Raw genomic sequence first — 20,831 nt, 5'->3', positions numbered from 1 at the left:
TTTTTGTTCTGTCCAGGACTGGTGTCAATGGTCAGCAGTGTCCAGCACCTGCCAAGGTCCACACACCAACAATGGGACCACCTTGGAGCACCAGGGTTTTCTGGCTCTGTTCTTCTTTCTTGCCATTGCTGCCTGTGCACCAGCTTTCTCCACATATGTGAGCAGTGACAAGAGCAAAGAGAAGGCACTGGAGCCTCCACCTGCCTTGCTCTGTCATCTATCAAAACCATCATCATCATTATCATCAGTAGTGGTGTGAGTGAGGCATAGAGGGAGAAGGTAACTGAATGGGCAGTGTTGACAGTAATAGGAGGGGAATCCACTGCCAGTATTTTCTCCAGGTTGCCCTCATGCCAAATCTGGATCTGGCCACATAACAGAAGCTTCACCTAACCATTTTGCCATGGGAAAAGTGTTGGTATACCAGAATTAGGACTAGCAGCCCACAGTGGCCAAACTGGTCTTGAAAATCATCACAGAGACTGTGATCCTCCAAGCCTCTCTATCTGGCCCTTGAGACTCTCTCCAGCCACGCCCTCTATTCTCAGGCCAGCCACCCCATGTCACACCCTCTGAGTGTTTTTTCCTGGCTGGAATGTACCGTATTTTTCGCTCTATAAGACGCACCAGACCACAAGACGCACTTAGTTTTTGGAGGAGGAAAACAAGAAAAAAAATATTCTGAATCCCAGAAGCCAGAACAGCAAGAAGGATCACTGCGCAGTGAAAGCAGCAATCCCTCTTGCTGTTCTGGCTTCTGGGATAGCTGCGCAGCCTGCATTCGCTCCATAAGACGCACAAACATTTCCCCTTACTTTTTAGGAGGGAAAAAGTGAGTCTTATAGAGCAAAAAATAGGGTATCCTCAGAAGGAAATGCAACTCTCAAGCTGAAAAAAGGGTTCACCATGCTTGTTCTAGGTCAAGCTACAGACCTTTGTCTGAGCCAGGGCCAGCCTCAAGACATGGTATTTTGGGGCAGCTGCTAAAGTCCACACCCATCTGGGACATCACTGCTGGCTCCCAGGGCCTTGTTACCCCATTCATTCTCTTCTTTCATGTTTCTCCCTGTTCACCTGACCTCTCCAAGTCAAGACAAGAGTGAGGGGATGGAACATCATCCTCCAGATGTCTTGCACTCTCCCTGTGGGCAGTTGTGTAGATTGGATCCAGAGGGGAAGAGGACAAATGAAAGGGCAGCAGTGGCAGTCTCATAGAGGGAAGGGCCCACTGAGGGCATCTTGCTGAATATCTGCAACATGCATATCGGCCCTCAGTTCACGCCAGTGTTACCTCCAGCCATGTGCTGCTTTCATTTCTTGGCTACTGCTCCTAATGCTTCTTAGATTGACAACCTGGTTGTTAATACTGACTGCTCAGTAACTCCTGTCCGTTGTCACCTAGTGTGGATTTGTGCTGGCTGCCTGCCTGGCTCTGGGCTGTAACTTCTTTCCGCTGCCACACTTGGCGCTTTTCTCTAATAACATGGCTTGTTAGAAGTGAACTATCTTCATACACCAACTTGGGTCTGATCCTGCAGAGTAGGACAGATAACTTTTTAATGCCAAGGGACACATTCCCTTGGGAGCAAGCTGTCAGTGGACACATACTGGTGGTGGGTGAGGTTGGAGTTAGAGCCAATAATGGGTGAGACCAGGGCCAAAGGGAGGTGGGGCACTTCCCTTTCTGACTGTCACTCCTCTTCCTCTTCTTCCTCTCTCTCCTGCTTCCTTTCCCCCTTTCCTTGCTACTTGTGTAAAAATGGCCAGGAGCTGCATATAGACCTCAGTGCATAGGTTAGGGACAACATAAGAAGCTGCCTCATACCACATCAGACCATTGGTCCATCAAGCATCTGTGGTTATATTCGGTTGGTGGCCCCTGTTGCCTCACCCATGCTTCTGTTTGTTCCCCACTTGAGCACAAGCTAGCTGTTTCTGAAGACCCAAACAATTATGAGCAGACCTGCTTCTACCAGTTTCCTTCCTACCTACAGAAGGCACATTTAAATTTCAAAAACCCAGTTAGGTGATGCTTTCTTGAGATCTCCACACAGTGCGTATGTCACAGTGCAGTATCTACATCATGCTTTTCATTTAAAAAATTTTTGGTTTTTTTTTAATAGAGAGGACTAGCACAAGACCCCTTTATCACTCTTGCTCAAGCCTTAGTCAGGCAAATAGCAGTCTTGCTCAAGACATCAGCATTACTTTTCTGCATTTCTGCTTTAAAAAAATCTTTCTGACCCCTCCAACTGCAACACTCCATTCTGCCCATTGGAAACATAGCTTAAGTATGGAAACTTTTGCTGTTCTAGATAATTCTGTTTGAAAGGTGCATGCACATGGATACTGAGATTCCTGTGTTCATACCCAGAACAGGAAAAGGATTGTGGAGAGCCAGGGAGTGGTGACTAAGGGGCAAGGGAAGAAACACAGCATGATAAATTACATCAAGCTCATATGGATGGCAAGTGATGGAATAGTGATGAATGTCATGACTGAAAATAATCTGGAGTGTGTTGGACACTCGTGTGGCAATCACACACACACTAAAATCAGATCTGAATTTGCAAGATAATGTGCTTGTCTGGAAGCACCCCTAAAATCCGGATATGGGTTCATATGGTTGAAAGTTGTCCCTTTCATAACCAGATTCCAGACTATTTAGGATAGTCTTCTCCAACCTGCTGGTATCCTCCAGATGCTTTGCACTACAGCTACCATAAACTGCAGCCAACATGGCCAGCGGTCAGAGATACTGGGAGTGGAAGTCCCAAACATCTGGAGGGCACCAGCTTGGGAAGTCTGGTTTAGAGGTTTACACATCAATAGCAGCACCAAAATAGAGCCTAGAAATTTTCCAAACTGTCTTCAAGGGCAGCTCTTACACTAACACAGTTGGGTGGCTTGGCCTATTGACCTGATCTTCTCCAGATCCTTTCCTTCTCTACTACCTGTGCTCACATCATCCAGTAAATGCTCTTGTGAGCCAGCCACTGGCTGGCTGTGTCCCTTAGTATCAGGTGTGAGAAAAGCATCCCTTCTTGCAGCCCTTTACAACACACAGCAGACCTCCTCATTAAGACTCAGTCTTGTCAATAAAAAAGTCATTACAGGAGATGTTGGGAGAAAGGAGCTGTGATGCTGAAGACATCCAAGGGAACAGGGAGGTGCAGCTCCATCTCATATTCTGACTGCAAAGGCAAAGAATCAATAAATTCCTCAGCTTTAAACTGAGGGCCATCCGTCAGTGGGAGGGAATAAAAAGGCGGTGGGAGAACTTATCTTGTGTCTCATCTCTACCTACTGTCTGTGGCATTCTTCCTAACCTTCTTTTCCTTCAACACCTGATCAATGTCAGCTTCTTTTGTCCCTCAAAAGCCATAGCTGGTATCTCTGTTCCCATCTCCCCCGATTCCCTTTTACCCTTTCTGCTCCTCACATATTCATGTGCTGTTTGCCCCCCTTTGTTTGCTTATAGTCACAAGTTTAAATCTGTGTTTTCTGGTCTTTCATGGTGTGTGGATCAGACTTGTCACCAGACCTTTAAAAACTATAACATCCTCACACTGAAATTCTGTCTGTTCGTCTTACCAATAGTTCTCTAACGCCAAAACCCAACTTTTTTAAAAAAAAGATTCTCAGAACTGAAAATCTGTAATACCAATTAACAGATTCTGTGGGTTAATCTTCTTAGGGCAGATCCCTTCTGGTTCTCTTTGTTCCTCTGATGCTGCTCATTCTTCATAAGACGAGAATAGAGATCTGAGGGCAGTGAACTCAAATGCATACATATATACATACACATATACAGGGTGAGTCCTTTAAAAGAGGCCACATGGATACAGAGTACACATGTTCCACGGGGCCTCTTTTAAAAGACTCACCCTGTATGTTCTAATATACGTATGATTATATACAAATACACACATCTATATAGTAATTAGTACTGAAATTAATAGGACGTAACTCATCATTTCAATGGGATCTAAGTGCAACTAAATTGGGCTCATCCAGACTTCCTTTAGTGCTGTGTTTCTGGTCAGGACTTTAAAGCTCCAAGGAACTCAAGGTGGTGTACATGGTTCTCCTCCTCCCCATTTAATCTCCACATCAATGTTGTGAGGTAGGTTAGGCAATGATTGGCCCAAGGTCACCCAGTGAGCTTCATGGGATTCGAACTCTGATATCCCAGGTCATAGTTCAACATTCTAACCCCTACACCACACTGGTTCTCCTGTGTACACACTCTTTTAACAATTTAGTTGCCACTCTCTCCATGGTTCTTCCCACGTCAGTTTAAAAGATTTCTACGTGTGTGGTGAAGCTTCCTGGTATGTTTTCATGAAACAAAAGTGGCAGACTTCCAAAGGCGCCAGGCGTCCCTTGCATGGTTTTTAAATATGTAAGGAAGCCTAATGTGTAGGCAGAAGTCTTAACATATATCTGAACCAACGTAGGAACAATATAATAGCTAACATGCCTGTAAAGATACTTATAAAGGGGCTCTGAGAGAGAAATTTAGTTGTCTATACTAAGGGTTCCAAAACTATGCTCTTCGGACCACCAGTGGTTCACAAGATTAATTCAGGTGGTCGGGAGTGTTCTCTGTCGATTTGTGGTTGAAGATGAGAGACGGCACATCCAGCGCATTAAACATTCATATTGATTTTTTATTGTATGTTATTGTTGCTTGTGTTTCTCATATTGTGTTTTATTGTATTACAATTTGATTTCTATGAAATTCACATTGTAATGCAATAAAATACAATGTATAATAAATAAAACAAGCAATAAAAAAACAGTTAAAAATAATGACAGGATCCAGCACAGTGCATTACATATGCTACATCAGGCAGAAAAACCATTAAGCGGTCTGCCAAGACCCTCAGCAATTTTCATGTGGTCGGTGTGGGGAAAGGTTTAAGAACCACTGGTCTATAGTGGAATGTAAAAATGAATATTAACATAAATATCCGTAGAATGCCTGCCATTATAATTAGCAGGGTGGTTATAGAGAGAGGATTTGTATGCTGCAGGGAACCTCTGGAGCACAATGTGTATCTTTGCAGCCCCAATGAGGTCTCTGTCACCAATCATCATGTTCCCATTACAACATTGTCCCCAGGTTCAGACTTGTGCTTTATCCCATAGAAATGAATGGCAGCCATTCACTTATATAAGAGAAAATAAATCTGAATGCTTCTGGTCACCATTGGGACAGTTATTCCAGTGTCTGGAGTGGAAAACAGATTTTGCCTATCTCAGCTGTGTGGTCTCGAGTAAAACCTGTGTACAGCTAAGTGAGAACCTTTGAGAATCAAGCCAGCCCCTGTCAGCACAGCTGACAAACGCCGGCTCCCTCGGCCTGAAAGCGAGATGAGCGCCGCAGCCCCATATGTGCCTTTGACTGGATGTAACCAGTCCAGGGGTCCTTCACCTTGTATTTTTTTTTTTTTTTTACCTTGCTGTGTTTCATGGTCATGTTACAGTGTTGATGAAATGTTGGAAATGGAAACTAGCTTTCAGGGCCACTGACAGATGGGTAGAAGAGGTCAGATTTTGCAGGGCCCAAGGCCAATAGGGGCCCCAGACCCTTGCCTTTCATTAAAAAGAGAGTAAGTCAATCAGACATTTCGGAATACAATTGTTCACCATCTTACACAAGATGGCACAAGGCATTTTTGTGCTTGAGGCATAAAATCCAAGTAACACTCACCATGTTGGTTAAAATATAATTATAGACCAAACAATTTCCTGCCTTTTAATGGTACCACTCCTATCCACTGTTTGAGGTAGGCTGCCTCACCACCCTGCCCAGTGGCAGGACTTTCTCTGTCTTTGTGCTGGTATACTAAATAAACCTTTGCTGCTCAGGTGGGGAACCTAAGCTGAGGTTGTTGAACTCCAACTCCCATCAGCCCTGTCCCTTGACCATCCTGATGGGGAGGCTGATGGGAGTTGGAGGGCTTTAGGTTGTCCTTTGTTACTGCCTGCCAGCCTTTCTTTATCTCCTTTTAATTAACAAGAAATTCAGTTTAACTTCAGGGCTGCCTTTTGAAGCAGGTGCGGGGAGGATGCCATTGAGCCCAGGTGATGTAGTTTAACCTTGTCACACTTGTTAGCATTTTAGAAGAGGCAGGAAGCGAGTGGGCAGGCCCAGATTTTGATGTAAACCAGGAGAGCGAGTGAGAATAGATGGTGACCTAAATGCATTTGAGTATTCAGATGCTCTCCCAGGTTGCTGTGACAGGAAAAGCTGGACTGCTCACCTCCCCTGACAGGTGCTCAGTCCGCAGCCACACAGAACACCCCTCACAGCAGCACGTCTTCCCTGCCAACCCTCTCTCCCTAGATCCTGTGATATTCCAGTGCCAAAGCACTGTCTGACTTTCGATTACAGGGTGCTTTTTTCTCCTTTTAACCTTGCCGCTCTTTCAACCCCCTTCAAGTCTCCCCCCCCCACCCTCCTAAGCTCAGTTTCCATAGTTACTCCCAATCAGATCTCCTGACTTTGTTGGGGGAAAATTGGATTTCAAAATCAAGAGGAGGCTTCAAAGGAATGTGTCCATTTAATAGGCTATCGCTAAAGAGAGAGGCTGCCTGCTGAACTCAGAGGAGCCCAAGACGAATAAGGTGGAGCTCTTATCAGGCTGTGTTAGGGGAGGCAGCTTGGCATCTCAGGCGCAGGAAATGTTGATGAGATATGGCAGCGATGCAGTAGAATTTGCCAGTCACACAACCAGCAGCCTTTTCTTTTTGTCTCGCCTGCTCCAAATTGGTCTCTGACAGTGATTAATTTCTAAAATGACAAGTGCCAGGGCTCCAACCTGCATGGAAGCAATGCATTCTAACCCAGAGGACTGCCCCAGGATGTGTGGGCTTCTGGCGCTGGCTACAAGGACGAGGGAAATGCACTTTGCACATGCACAGATGCGCTCACATCTTGGGCTGAGAGCCCTGGCACTGAGAAAGATTCTGACTGAAGCATATAACTAAATAAAATAGTTCCAAGGCTCATATGGCTTACTCTGCAGTAGTAACTACAAACTCCAATGGGACAATTTGCGGATTAAAATGGAAAAAAGGTGTGGGTGTGGGTGGAAACAGGCCTGCCTACCTGCCTTTCCCCCCACTGCTATTTACTGCCAATATTACGATTCTACATGTGTCTGTTTGTGTGTATAGATACTATAGCTTGATGTATCTGGGATTTGGGGGTTTGGCTTTTAACCACGTGGGTTCAGTGTTCTGTTATCAGTTACTGTTGCTTCTGTTACCGTTAGCACCACTGTGCTATTTTATAATATGTATCTCTGCTCAGAATATGTAGGTCTGCTCTGATTTCAAATTGGCTTCTATCTATACTGTACCATGGTAGCATCCCAATTGTGGCCACTGTATGTCCTTGAACAGAGGTTTCTTTGACGTATGTCATGTGCAGGTTAATTTCTCTATGTCAACTATCTGACTTTTAGAAGACATCTGAAGGCAGCCCTGTTTAGGGAAGCTTTTAATATAGGTGCATGTACTTAGGTGCTCTGCCTTTTGACAGAGTCAGAGAGGGGAGCTATTTCACTCAAGGGGACCCAGCCACTCCCATTGTTTATTTATTGCATTTACAGTGGTACCTCAGGTTACATATGCTTCAGGTTACATACGCTTCAGGTTACAGACTCCGCTAACCCAGAAATATTACCTTGGGTTAAGAACCTTGCTTCAGGATGAGAACAGAAATTGTGCAGCGGCAGTGCAGCAGCAGCAGGAGGCCCCATTAGCTAAAGTGGTGCTTCAGGTTAAGAACAGTTTCAGGTTAAGAACGGGCCTGCAGAACAAATTAAGTACTTAACCCGAGGTACCACTGTATATCCTACCTTTTTCTCCAAGGAGCTCAAAGTAGCCTACATGGTTCTCCCCACGCATTAACCCCACACAACTTTGTGAGGCAGGTTAGGCTGAGATGCAGTGGCTGACCTAAGATCACACAGTGAGCGTCATGGCCAAGTGGGGTTTGAACCTTGCTCTCCCCTTCTAAGTACTAGACTATACTGGCTCTACAAAGAAACTGATTTCCCCCCAACTACTCATCCACCCGCTCCCTTCAGTTGGATGAAGCCAAGGATACCAGAGTCCAATGACCCATTGCCTTAATGTGGATTGTAAACTCCTTGTCCCTCTTTTAATTCCCTCTCATCCATGTGGCATTCTTCTCCAACTACAGCTGTCTCAAATTTTGTTCTCTCTAAATTCAGATGCAAATCCTATGCGAATTTCTAAATCCTATGCAATCGACACAGCTTTCCTATTTTGGTTTTCAAAGCAAAGGGAATGTCATTCAGTGTGTTGGCATGGATCACATTTTAACAGTTGTCATTGGGATACATTGGGATTATTTGCCTTAAGTCTAAGGTCCCATCTGCACTGTACATTTAAAGCAGTATCATGCCACTTTAAACAAATCATGGCTTCCCCACAAAGTATTCTGGAAACTGTAGTTTGTTAAGGGGGCTGAGAGTTGTTAGGGGACACCTATTCCCCTTACAGAGCTATTTTCCTTCAGAGTGGGTTGATAATCAATCTCTCTTCCCAGGGTACTCAGGAAATTGCAGCTCTGTGTGGCAAGTCTCCTAAAAATTCTCAGCACCCTTAACAGGCTGCATTTCCCAGGATTCTTTGGGAGAATACGGCTGTTTAAAGGGGTATAATATTGCGGATGGGGTCCTAGTCTTTAAATTGTCTCGTAAGAAAGCCTGAAAAAGCATGAAGAATGGGAAGAACCCTGGGTAAGTTGCTGTGGATAGCTCAGTCGGTAGAGCAAGGGCATCTTAATTTCAGGGTTGTGGGTTTCAGCCCCAGGTTGGGCAAAATATTCTTGCATTGCAGGGGGTTGGACTAGATGACCCCCGTGGTACCTTCCAACTCTGAAATTCTGTGATTTGATGTAAGCAAGCAACAAACAGGATACTTTAGGCATCAATCTTCTCTTGGGCCTAGTGTCTGTGCCTGATAATTGTGTGTGGTTTCTCTTAGAATTGATCTGGAAACTTCAGCTGGTGCAAAGCAGTGCTGAGACAGCTCTACAGTGGTACCTTGGTTTAAGAACATCTTAGTTTATTACCAACTTGAATTAAGAACGCTGCAAACCCAGAAGTAGGTGCTTTGGTTTATGAACTTTGCCTTGGAAGCAGAACATGTTGAGCTTAAATTGAGTCCCCTGTTGAGCTTAAATTGAGTACCCTGCTGCTATGGGAAAGCACACATTGGTTTAAGAACAGACTTCTGGAATGGATTAAGTTTGTAAGCCAAGGTACCACTGTACTAGGGACTGGGGTTGTTGGTTGAATTCAGTGAACACAAAAGGTGCACAGAGAGCCAAATTTCATGCATGGCGACAATAGCACAAAGATAAAGGTGTTCAAAGGAAGACAACAGATGACAAAGCAAGTTCAGAGTTACTAATTTCTAAACAAAGTGGTAATGGAGCTCTGAGTTTGCTCAGAAGTTCTGCACACTAATGGCATGCCCATGAGGTGGATGGATGCAGCCTCCACATGGGCAGAGGAGTCCAAGGGCTGGATCCTCTATGGGTGCTCTGCTGGTGCCCCTTTGCCACCAGAGAAGTGAGGCGATACCGCTGTGGCTTCTGGGTTCCAGTGAGAACTCACAAGAGACTTGTGAAATCTTGCAGAGCTCTTGCAAGATCTTGTGGACCTCTTGTGAGATCACCACCACATGACCCTGGTAAACAAGGCTTGGGTAGTGGTGGACAGCACCTTACCTTTTTTGTGTCATGTGGCAAAATGGGACAGGCCGCCCCTAGCAATAAGAAAAATGTATCTCACAACTGTGGTTTTCTCTTTTGTTTGCCTGATCCAGGGCATTAATAATGAACTCAGGAGTGAACTTGCAGGTTCCAGGATTGATACTTGGGCTAAATTGTCCAGGCACAGCATTTTCACTGAAGGGATACAGCATTTTCCACCACAGACCCACCCGGCAATTAATCTTACACTCTATCTGATTCAAACACACCACATCCTTTTCCTCTTCTTCTGTTAAAGAAAAAAAAGTTCAGAAACTGGGTTAGCCTTGGCTCATTTTCAGCTACTGGCGCTAGCTTCTGAAATGTAAGCACTTAAGCCTATTTAACTCATCAGGAATAAATTTTGGGTAAACATGCTTACAGTAGCGTAGCACACTCCAAACAGTCAAGGTCAGTGCTGTCTATAATGTGAATATCTTACAGCTGATTCCTATGCTTGTTTACTCAGTCTCATTATGTTCCATAGCACCTGTTCTCATGTAAGCATACATAGCATTGTAACCTAAATCCTAGAGCACCAGAATACCTTCTTCTCCCCGCTAAGATTTTAGTCATTTCTTTGGATATGCCACTTTTACCAGAGACTAAGGAGTAAATACTTGTCTAGAAAGTTGACAGCTGCAGTTGCTGCCTTCTCTCACAGGTGCCTGTTTAGGTTTCACTGTGGTGTTAGAGACGCTGGGACTTACAGCTGCAAAGGATGAGGCCGTCCTATAGATAGTCCCTCCCTCCCTTCCACCCCCTCTCGCCTCTGCGAGTTTCTTCCTTTCTTCTTCAGAGACTGTTAATAGTAGCAGAAGCAAATAACTACAGCAAGTTTTTGTTTGGTATTTTAACCTCAGGACTTGTCACCAATGCAAGCTGCAGGAGGTACCCTCCCAGAGGATGTCCAGAGGCTCTTTGAAGGTAACTAATGAAGTTGTTTGAATAATTAGGCCCATCCCCCTACAGTTTAGATGCTTTCAGGAAAAATAAAAGATGGTAGCCACAGCAGGTTCTTCTACTTCAAGAATCCTGAACGTGGGCTTCTCTTTCATCACCTTTCCTTTCCCTTTCCTCCCTAACAGTGCTCCTGATTACATATATTTGTCCCCTATTATTAGAGGGCTTTATTACATTTGAAGCAGTCTTGATTTTCAGCATTTTTCAGTGTTCTTTCGGGTGTTGTGAAATGGTAGAGTTCATGGGTGAAGGCCAACACCTTGCTAGCTGCAGGAATTCTATCGAAGTGGTGTAGTTTTATGAAGGAATTAAAGACACAGTCTACTCATATTTGAGGGACAGATGTAATTGGATATAGGGCTGGGAGTGATATTAAAGGAGGGCCTAATATAGCTACTCCACACTACCTAAAAGGTTGAAACCCCATTGCCCCCTCAAAATGAATTCTTCCACCCCCACAGCTCAAAGGGATCTGCAGTAAAGCAGGGATCTTTACAAACAAAATTCTCCAGTGATTTAAGATTCTTGGTACCTCCCCTTATTCCAGGACTCTACTACCTTTAAGGTGCTTCCAGACTGCTGCTGTTTTGTGGGTTGGATTCAGAAGTATCCTAGTAAATCCAGGTTACTCAGTTAAAGTGGATATTGTGTTCTTGCACAGCAAACACATTTCTTCCCTGAAATCTGAGTTTTTTGGTAAGAAATGTGACAGAAAAATACACTGGAAAGTGTATGATGATAATAACCTTCCTGCAAACAAATTGGAATGAATGCTGATGTCATATAAACTCCTCCCACAAACAAATCATGACGAATGCTTGATAAACAGGTTGCCTGGAAGCTACCTTAATTTATATATTTATTTATAATATAATATGTAATCTCAGCACAGGTTCCTTTCGAAGCTGTTAAAGGAAGTGTGAACATCTGCTAAAATTAGAATGCTTTAGTGATTCATTTTTAAGCAAATCATAATTTGCCCATTTAAGAGTGCATATTGCAAAATCACTTTGTATAACCTCTTGCGATGTCAAAGGAAGCATGAGGATCTACAAAAGCTACATTTTGTTTTTAGCAGGCAACACAAGTCTTGAATATTTTTCTTATTTACGTCTACAGTATTGTATTACAACAAAAATAACCCCAATAAGTAAGTTATTGTGCCTTTGCAGACTAAACAGCATTAGATGAAATCATTCTAGTGTTTAAAGCTTGCATTCTAAAGGCATCCATATGTTATTTTATTGTGCATTCATGATGGAGTCCCTAAGACAGTTGGATGGCGTCTTGTACACCCCCTTCCAGCAACTCCTGCAGCCAAGCTGATGCCAAATGTCTTGCTCTGCTTTCCTTTGGACCACATCAGTGAGGCTGAGAGGGAGGTCTAATTGTCTGGGCACCCCTTGACTTCCATATACACTACCCAGGCTTGTGCCCTGGAGAGGTCACTTGAGTGCTGCTAACTCGGGAAAAACAATGCTGAAGGTAGCAGTTACAAGTCGCCGGTTTTTGCAGCCACAGCAGGTGCTGTGATTCTCCAGCAATTTGACTTTACCTTAGAGAGAGAACCTCCATTGTCTCTCAAGACAGACAGATGCCAACAACAACAACATGATTTGGGTTCCTTATGGCATCACGATGGTTATATGAAATTCTGCTTTTACTGCTCTTTGCAAATTTTTGGGGGAAACATGCTGTCTTGTTTCCTGTCTACGCGTGTCCCATATCTTCCTGCTGATATCCTGTAACATTTTTTTTAACCACAAATATTTAAAGTTTTCCTCCTGTTTTTGTTGTGTCAGAGTCCACGAGTGCCTCTCTCAGCAGCAGTAATGCAGTAACATTGAGGAAGCATCGTAAAACAATAAAGCAGAATGATGTGTGGACGATCCAGTATAAATCCACCATTATAAATGCACTATTATTGTGTCAATGAATGGCATGTTGTAGAATACACCTGTAAAAAACAAAAAATGAAAACAGCACCAGACTGGAGGATTTCTATGTTAAAGCCACTCAGGCAGTTGCAGTTTACAGTTTACCAGTAAAATTGCTATAAAATTCATACAAAAACCTAAATGTGTACTACTACCACTTAGAAACGACAGACACTATTTAGAAGCTATAGGGTGTCAAGTGGTGCATATATAAATTGTTCACATAAATGACAGGGAGAGAGCAACCATTGCAATTGACTCAACCAGCATTAGAAGTTAAATGTCTGGACAAACAGGATCATTTTACTCCTTAAACTTAAGAAGGTAGGTACATAGCTATCAACTTTTCCCTTTTCTTGTGAGGAATCCTATTCGGAATAAGGGAATTTCCCTTAAAAAAAGGGAAACGTTAACAGCTACTGGTAGGCAGGCCAGTGGCAGACCTCCTTGGACACAGTGTGTTGCAGATGGAGCACCACCGTTGTCATTGTAGGAAAGGCACACAATAAACTTATACCAAATGAGATAACTGGTCAACCTATCTTGGTATTGTCTACACTAAGTGGCAGCATCTCTCCAGGGTTTCAGACAAGGGGTCTATCCCAGTCCCACCTAGAAATGCTGAGGACTGAACCTCCGGCCTTTTGCGTGTTAGAATGTGCTTTAACCCTCTGTGCTCTCTGTGTTGTGAGTTTACTATTAAATCGCATGAGGAAAAACAAAGCATTGTACAGGTGGTGGTTTTGGCATGTGTCTGTGTAAATATTTCCCTGGAGAAAAAAATCAGTGCACCCCTGACAATAAGAAGTGAGCTATGATATCTCTGTGTACATGAAATATGCTGGCTTTTTGCCATATATGTATGCCTGTGTGTGCCTTGCATGCACAAACACATTGTTACACTAAGAGGCATTTTAGAATTGTTTTTTAAAATAGTAAGTTCAGCACTTCTGCTGCTTGGTCATACTGAACTAAATATGTGGGGGAACCTCAGGTCAAAGTGGCTTGGATGTAAGGTTTGGGTCTTGGGAAGCAGTGAACAAAAGTCACTATCCTGCCAGGGGTGGAGGAAGGGGGTTGCAGTAGGGGCAGGCCGCCCCAGGTGTCACCACTGTGGGAGGGTGACAAAATGCCGGGCAGCACTCACCGCAGGGCCTGCAGCGCGTTCGAGCCATGCATCTCTCCTGGGAGTGGCACAGTGGCTTGGGGGCATGCAGGCTCCACGCTGCCCCAAACGGTGGCTTGGAGGCCCCGCAGAGTCCCTACCCCGGCTAGCCCTGCCCTGTAGGTGGCTGGCCCCACCCCTGGACACACACCGCCCCAGGCGCCCGATTGGCTTGCTCCGCCGCTGTATCCTGCTGCCCTTAGTCTAAATCTATGGTCTCACAAAGGGGGAAAAGGAAGTTGGTGGCCTCAGTGCTTGATAGGAAAAGACTGGTAAGCCCACTCTCCCCAACTATTTCTTCAGCAAAGCCTTTACTATTCCCAGGCAATAATTTTGAGTCTTGGGTTACTTAATAGAGCTCTATTTTGGAATCTGTTTTTAGAATTCAGCTGTACAACACGTGTAGTCAGAAAAGTAGCTCTGAGCATTGTGTTCCACTCTCTCCATTCATCTCATTTCCACAGCTATTTAAAATTGCCATCTTATTCTTTTCCTGGCTCTGCTCCCATCTTGTGTCTTTAACTACAGTTGGATAAATAGTCATTAGCGGATGTAATTCTTCCTACCACTTACTCCCTGTGCCTGGAAATGTTTCATCTGTTAAATATCTATATCCCTTGGCTTGCTTCTTCCTGGAAATACAAACAAAAACTTTCTATAGGCATGTTCTGGTGTTCCAAACACTTGATAGGAAATGAGTTTTGAGAGTTGTTGCCTGCAATTTGCTTTTTGTGACCAGGCACCTGCGTTTTAATTTATATTGAAGAAAGGACTCCGCGCATGCTCAAAGGCACTCATATCATTCCACAAGTTCTGGTGCTAAGGCACTAAAAACAGCTTTAAAAAGCTAAGCCTTTAAAAGCTAAGCCAAAGTAAAGACTCAATAATTTTGGCTCAGAGTAATGAAACCTTGTTATTTGAATCGGTTGTCTTCCCCTGCTGAATATGTGGGTTTCCTCTCCTGTTTTAGATTCGAGGCTGTGATGCAGTCGGCTCGCTTCACTTTTTTTTTTAATGCTTGGTGCTTTATTGTTCTGAGCTGACATTTCTCGTAAACAACTCATTTTCGGCACCTGCCACCTTTCCTTTAGCTTAGATTATTTTCTTGTTAGCTGACTGTTTTTAATTGAAGTCTTTGGATCCCCTTCTAAAGCAGGAGCCTTCCTTTCCTGACAAGCAGAGCAGGCTATGAATGGAGATTAATTGCGTGTCACGCTCTCCTATATCAAACTTGCTGCGTCTTTTAACAATCTGCAGAGTCTCTAGGCCTTCCGATAGGGAAGGTACGTTCCATCTATGCAAGCTAGAAAGACAGGCTCTTGAGTCAACTGCCACGTCGGCCTAATGTGTCGTCAGAAGCGATCATATCATTTAGAAAACACAGATCAGAAATAAGGGAGCTAGATTGATTTGATCTTCTGCATGTGTGGATTCACAATTTTTCTTTTTTCTTTTGTACTGAGAGTTAGTTTGTAACATGATCAGAGTATTAAAGTGGATTAATTTATAAAATGAGAGTTACTGGGCCTCGAAGCTGCATGGAAGCCTCCCACTTCAACCCAGCAGCTGTATGGGGGATGAATTTTGTATACTCAGTAGTGAGGAAAATCTCTGGACTCCTGAAAGGCACTCTTTGTGCTGTTACTTCCAGTAGTCCATGGCAGAGCCCTGGTGTGAGAAAAAAGGTTCAAGGCATTAGCTCTTGTGATAACTGCTCATGCTGAAACAATTGAGGCCTATCCCATACCCTGTTCCCTCTGTCAACATAATACGTATGATATGTGCAACAGGGCTTAAGTCTATGAATGCTATAATGAATTTGTTAGTCTTTAATGTTCTACAATGCTCTTTATATTCAGATAGTGGCACTTATTTATTTATTTATGAAATGTGTATACCACCCTTTATCTGTAGATCTCAAGGAGGTTCACAGAATAAAAATACAAGATAAAAACACAAAATGCTTAATAAAAAGAACCATAACAAACCAAACCAATACTCCCCCTCCCTTGAACAACCCCTCTTTGCAAATTAAGCACTCTATCTCAAATTAAACACTAAGTTTAGCCAAGGTGGTAACTACCTGACTGTTTCAGCATTAATATTGGTTTTTCTCTAGCCTTATATATTTTTGTTTCTTTTCCTGTTTGCAAAATATCTGCAGCCAAACTTGCAGGCTTGTCTGTGTTCTTTCTTGATATTTTATAACATCACAGATGAGCAGTAAAACTAACGCAACTTAATCTCAAACAGTTTAAATTTGAGCAGTTTACATGCTTCTTTTCCTGATTCACTCTGAAACTTTATGGCCTGGTTTTTCTATTTCATTTCCTGCTGCTTTGGACATGGCAGATGGCTCTGGAAATGGGACTGGGACTGGGACTGGGAGGGAAAGGCTGTAGCTTATGGAAATTTGCAGAAGTGACTGGTGTTTTTATTACAGTGCACCCTGTCACTGGTCTGTAGAAGCATTGAAGTTAGGGCTGCTTTTAGGGATGGGACAGTGTGCATTTTAATATGACGCTACACGTTTCACACCTTCCAGAACATTATGCAAATTGAAAAACAGTTGTCCTTCGATGTTATAGCATTTCTTTGAATTTTACAACACAGTTCATAGAATCATAGAACGGTAGAGTTGGAAGGGACCCTGAGGGTCACCTTTTAAGGTTATGAAATTATTGTTGCTTTGCTGAAGTGGTAGTTTGTCTGATGTTTCTGTTAATAGCCTAATTTTTCCTTCTCCCAATTTTGCAACTACTCCCCACATCTCTCTAAACAGATGTTGAAGATTACCTGGTGGAGGGGCTGCAGGATGAGAACCTGAATGCTACAGAGAAGAGGCAGAGGGATGCAATCTTGATTGATATAAAGCAACTTAAAGAGAGGTTTGTATATCCAACAGTTCTAATGGGGACAATTTCTGCAGCAGTTTTCTGACTTTTCTTTTAAGCGAATCTATCAAACTCGGTTTTCTGTGTCCGACAGTGGCCAAATACAGAATGCTTCAGCTGAAAGTGCAAAAGAGGGTGGAGCCTGTTCTTTTATACTTTCCTGAACTCTGAGGACCAAACTAACATGATGTTGGTTTATATGCGTCTGTTAATGAGGATCTATATTGTAGCAGCAAAAGGAGGGAGTACAGAAACGTCGCCCTGACTGCAGCTTAAGTTTCCTGCAGTCTTTCTTCACTCACCCTCATGTCCCCCTTCCCACAGCAAGCTCTAATTCGGGTAGTGTGATTGGTTGTGAGAATACCACTTGGGGGAAATAGTTGGTAAGGTATAACTGAAAGGTTGCCCTTCTTACCCTCATACCCTTTTTACTAATAAAACTGGATAGACACACACCATGCTATCCACATGATTGCTGCAAATCTATGTTTCAACTCATCTCATTAAGCAGGGCCAACTGAAGCAATGGGCCAGGTGGGGCACTGGCCCGAGGGTCCCGGAGCTCAGAGGGACTCCTCACTGGCCACAGCCCCATCCTGGCTGCAGTCCTTTGTGCCGTTGGAGAATCAGTGTGACAGCTGGGTCCCATGCTTGATTTGGTGCCCCTGCTGCTACCTAGCGGCAGGAATCTCTGGGAACTAAGCATATAGTATGTTGACTGTGGAGGTACAATAACTTAAATCTTGGTAACTTTGTTGCAGGGTTTAATCTTGCCGTAGCTCAACATTCATTCATTCATTCATTCATTCATTTAAAGAGCTGACCATTTCCTGTTCAAAAATTCTGGGGATTGGGAAAAAATCAAGAGCAAGGTTACAAGTTCAATACACATTGTCTTTTGTTTCCTCTACAACGATCGTAGTGTTAAGCAGGCATTTATGCAGCAATGTATATACTTTAATGTATATGTTGCAAGGCTTGCATTGCACATAAGTCATTTTCCTAGTTTAAGCTGAAATCCTCATTCCATTTACATGGGAGTAAGCTCTACTGAATTTAGCAGGACTTACTTCTGAACAGAGATGGTTAGGATTGCACTGTTAGGAATCTTCTTCATGGAGAAATAAACACATTGTTTTTGCTATGTTCCCGTTGAGCACAAGTTGTGGATCACTTTGCCAAGCTCAGCCCACAAGCTTTAAGAAGCCATTTAAACACCGTATTTTTCGCTCTATAAGACGTACCAGACCACAAGTCTGGAGGAGGAAAACAAGAAAAAAAATAATCTGAATCTCAGAAGCCAGAACAGCAAGAGGGATCGCTGCGCAGTGAAAGCAGCAATCCCTCTTGCTGTTCTGGCTTCTGTGATAGCTGCACAGCCTGCATTCGCTCCATAAGACGCACACACATTTCCCCTTACTTTTTAGGAGGGAAAAAGTGAGTCTTATAGAGCAAAAAATACAGTAGCAAGATAAAATGCCTTGTTCTTATTTTTTAAATAAGCTTTTTATGACAGAAAATAATATAAAATGAATATGTGTGGTATAGCTATTTTATAGAGATAGTATTTACCCTACATTTAAATGTTAAATAAATAAAGGTCACACTAGGGCCTTTTCTCTCTTGCCGCCCCTTTTGCCTCCCATCTTTTTGTTCCTTCTCTTCTTACCTTGTACATTCCCACTCAGCTGTCAATTCCATCTCTTCCCTCCCCTTCACTCCAATGTTGCATACTACAGCCTCACTCCCACCTTGCTTTCTAACCACTTCATACATGCACTGCTTATATGAGGGGGTCCTTCTAGTGCTTGTCCAACCAAAATACATCTCCATGATAAGAATGGGATACAGCTCCAAAGCCCACATGTGGAGCAACACTGGCATATGGGACAGAGTCTTACATGGAAGCCAGAATGTGCTGGAATAAGTGGGATTTCCTCTGAAGGGCAGGGTCACTTGGGGAATCTTAAGACGTTTTGCTGTTAATTTATTTGGCACCTCCATTGCCTCCACAAGCTATTAGATGCCATTGCAGGCAGATTTTGAAGGACATGTGGTGGGGGATTAGAAGAATGGAGCACCTGGTGGGAATTGCAGGGCATTGCAAGGGTAAGGAGGGTCCGCATTTTTTTTTAAAGGTTCAGGTTAGGGGCATCTTTGAAAGTCAAGGACAGCCAAGAATTGTCATGCACCATGTATACTCTGCATTACAACACCAAATCGAAATTATGCACCAATAAAAGACAAAATTGTCCAGCCTGAATAAACTAAATTAAGCAAGTTTGCTTATGTTTTGCATAATTTGTTCTGCTTATATTGGGCTGTATTTGTTATATTTCATCCAAGGTAGAACTATAGACTATTTCATTTTAGAAATGTTGCTTCTAATCAACTGCTTTATGCAATCTCTCTCTCCTTGTTTGACGAGTTTCTTGCTGTGTGCAACGTGCCCCATTATTAACTTTATACATTGTGATTAGATCTAGCTTTATATTTGAAATATGTCCCAAATCTTAGTGATTTTAATGTATTGTCTCTTACTAACAAAGAATTATGGTGATTGGTGTTGTTTGTTTGAGTTTGTTTTTGTTATGGTTACGAGGAAGGACAAAGGCTATTCAGGGTGCTGAGCTTTCTTTTGCTGACTGTTAAAAGAAGTCCTGTTTTGTGTCCAAGCCGACCTTTCTGAGATTTCACCAGGCCTACGTTCTCTGGGGCATATTTTCACAGCTGTAAAGATTGGAAACTTGCGATTTCAAGATTTTCTTAGAAAAATATATGCTGGGAAATATTTGGCTCGGTTCTAGATATGATAGAATCTGGCAATGAGTGCGCAGAAGGAAACAAGAACACGTTTTAAAGAAGCCAAAGTTATAGGAAAACTGGGCATGAAAGGACACATGGGAAAGGATTTGGTGAGCAGGTGTTCAAATGTTAATGCCAAAGGGAAATGAGGAGACTGGAATGCGTTGTACTGAAAGGACATGAAGGAAATAAGAGAAACCTGGTAGAGCAGTGGTTGAGTGTAAACTCTATGGACAGAACAGGGAGGTGGGCACTGGAGGTAGTGTGGCTCTGTATGTCAAGGGAAGACGTAAAATCCAATATACTAAAAATTAAACTTATGTGGGTATAAATACCAGAATTGCACTATTACCCCACAGACACTAAAACTCTGACAATGATAATGAGATGGAGGAACCTTCTCTAGATCCAACCCATTTATTTCCGTATTACGGACTGGGAACCCAGGCTGAGAGTCCAACTTCCTCAGGGTCACCCAGTTTCCGTTTGATACCTACCTTGCCATGGTGTGTCACTTTTAAGACAGGGAAAGGAATAGCTGGATAATGAATTTCTTCACTTCTGCAGGCCACTTTGACAGGTGGGTGACTCACTCAACTGCACTTCCAGTTATTCCTTTGTATCCATGGCTTGAGTTGAAGCTGGGCTGTGAAGGACAAGAAAACCAAACTTCTTTTGCAGGTGCAGTTTGAACCCCCCTCTCTGTTTTGCTTTCCTGGCTTAAAGGCAAGCCAGGGGAGTGATGGACATTTCAGAAGTGCAGGTTGAGCTTGCTTCTGATTCTTCTTCTAGCTGCAGCTTGAAGTTTCCTGTCCCCGATATTATATATGTCAGGCCAAGGAAAGGGAATAGTTTGCCCCAAACAGCCTGATGGGCCTGATTAGGATATACCTCATGCTTGTGCCCAGGGCCACTAACATGGCAGCCTGATTTCTGCTGTTCCTGCAGCTTCTCTTCATTGGATTTATAGAGGGGTTTGATGTAAAACCTGTATAGATTGTACTGCGGAATTATTGTGCAGAGAATGCAAACTGGCTTTCTCAAATTCACATTGTCCCATTGTAAAGAGACCTTAAACAGCATACTCCTGCTCTGACCTTTTGGTCATGTAATCACCGGCGCATTTACACCATTGTAGACTGGTCTAAACTAGTCTAGTCTGATTTTAAACCCCCACCTTTCAGTTCACTCAAGTGGGCAGAGTGTTTTTATCCTTCGTAAGGTCACAGCCGGGTATCCCCTGCAGAAGAACGTTGTGCGATGCC

The 20,831-nt window shown here is 43.3% G+C and overlaps 1 protein-coding gene across 5 annotated transcripts in view; it reads left to right on the top strand.

The window, feature by feature from the left end:
• Positions 1–20,831, top strand: part of SKAP1 (src kinase associated phosphoprotein 1) — a 339,196-nt gene that overhangs the window by 22,667 nt on the left and 295,698 nt on the right. For 3 of the 5 annotated variants that reach the window (XM_082197361.1, XM_082197362.1, XM_082197360.1), the window contains 2 exons: positions 10,666–10,729; positions 16,650–16,755. In XM_082197361.1, the coding sequence (XP_082053487.1) occupies positions 10,666–10,729; positions 16,650–16,755 (170 nt within the window). Of the gene's footprint in view, positions 1–10,098; positions 10,128–10,665; positions 10,730–16,649; positions 16,756–20,831 lie in introns of those variants that run through there. The other 2 variants (XM_082197364.1, XM_082197363.1) reach the window with 2 other exon arrangements.

The sequence above is a fragment of the Podarcis vaucheri genome (genome assembly GCF_965113315.1).
Source record: "Podarcis vaucheri genome assembly, chromosome: 13".
Taxonomy (NCBI): domain Eukaryota; kingdom Metazoa; phylum Chordata; class Lepidosauria; order Squamata; family Lacertidae; genus Podarcis; species Podarcis vaucheri.
Note: the sequence above shows the minus strand (reverse complement) of the source record. Positions and strands in the feature narration are given on the sequence as shown.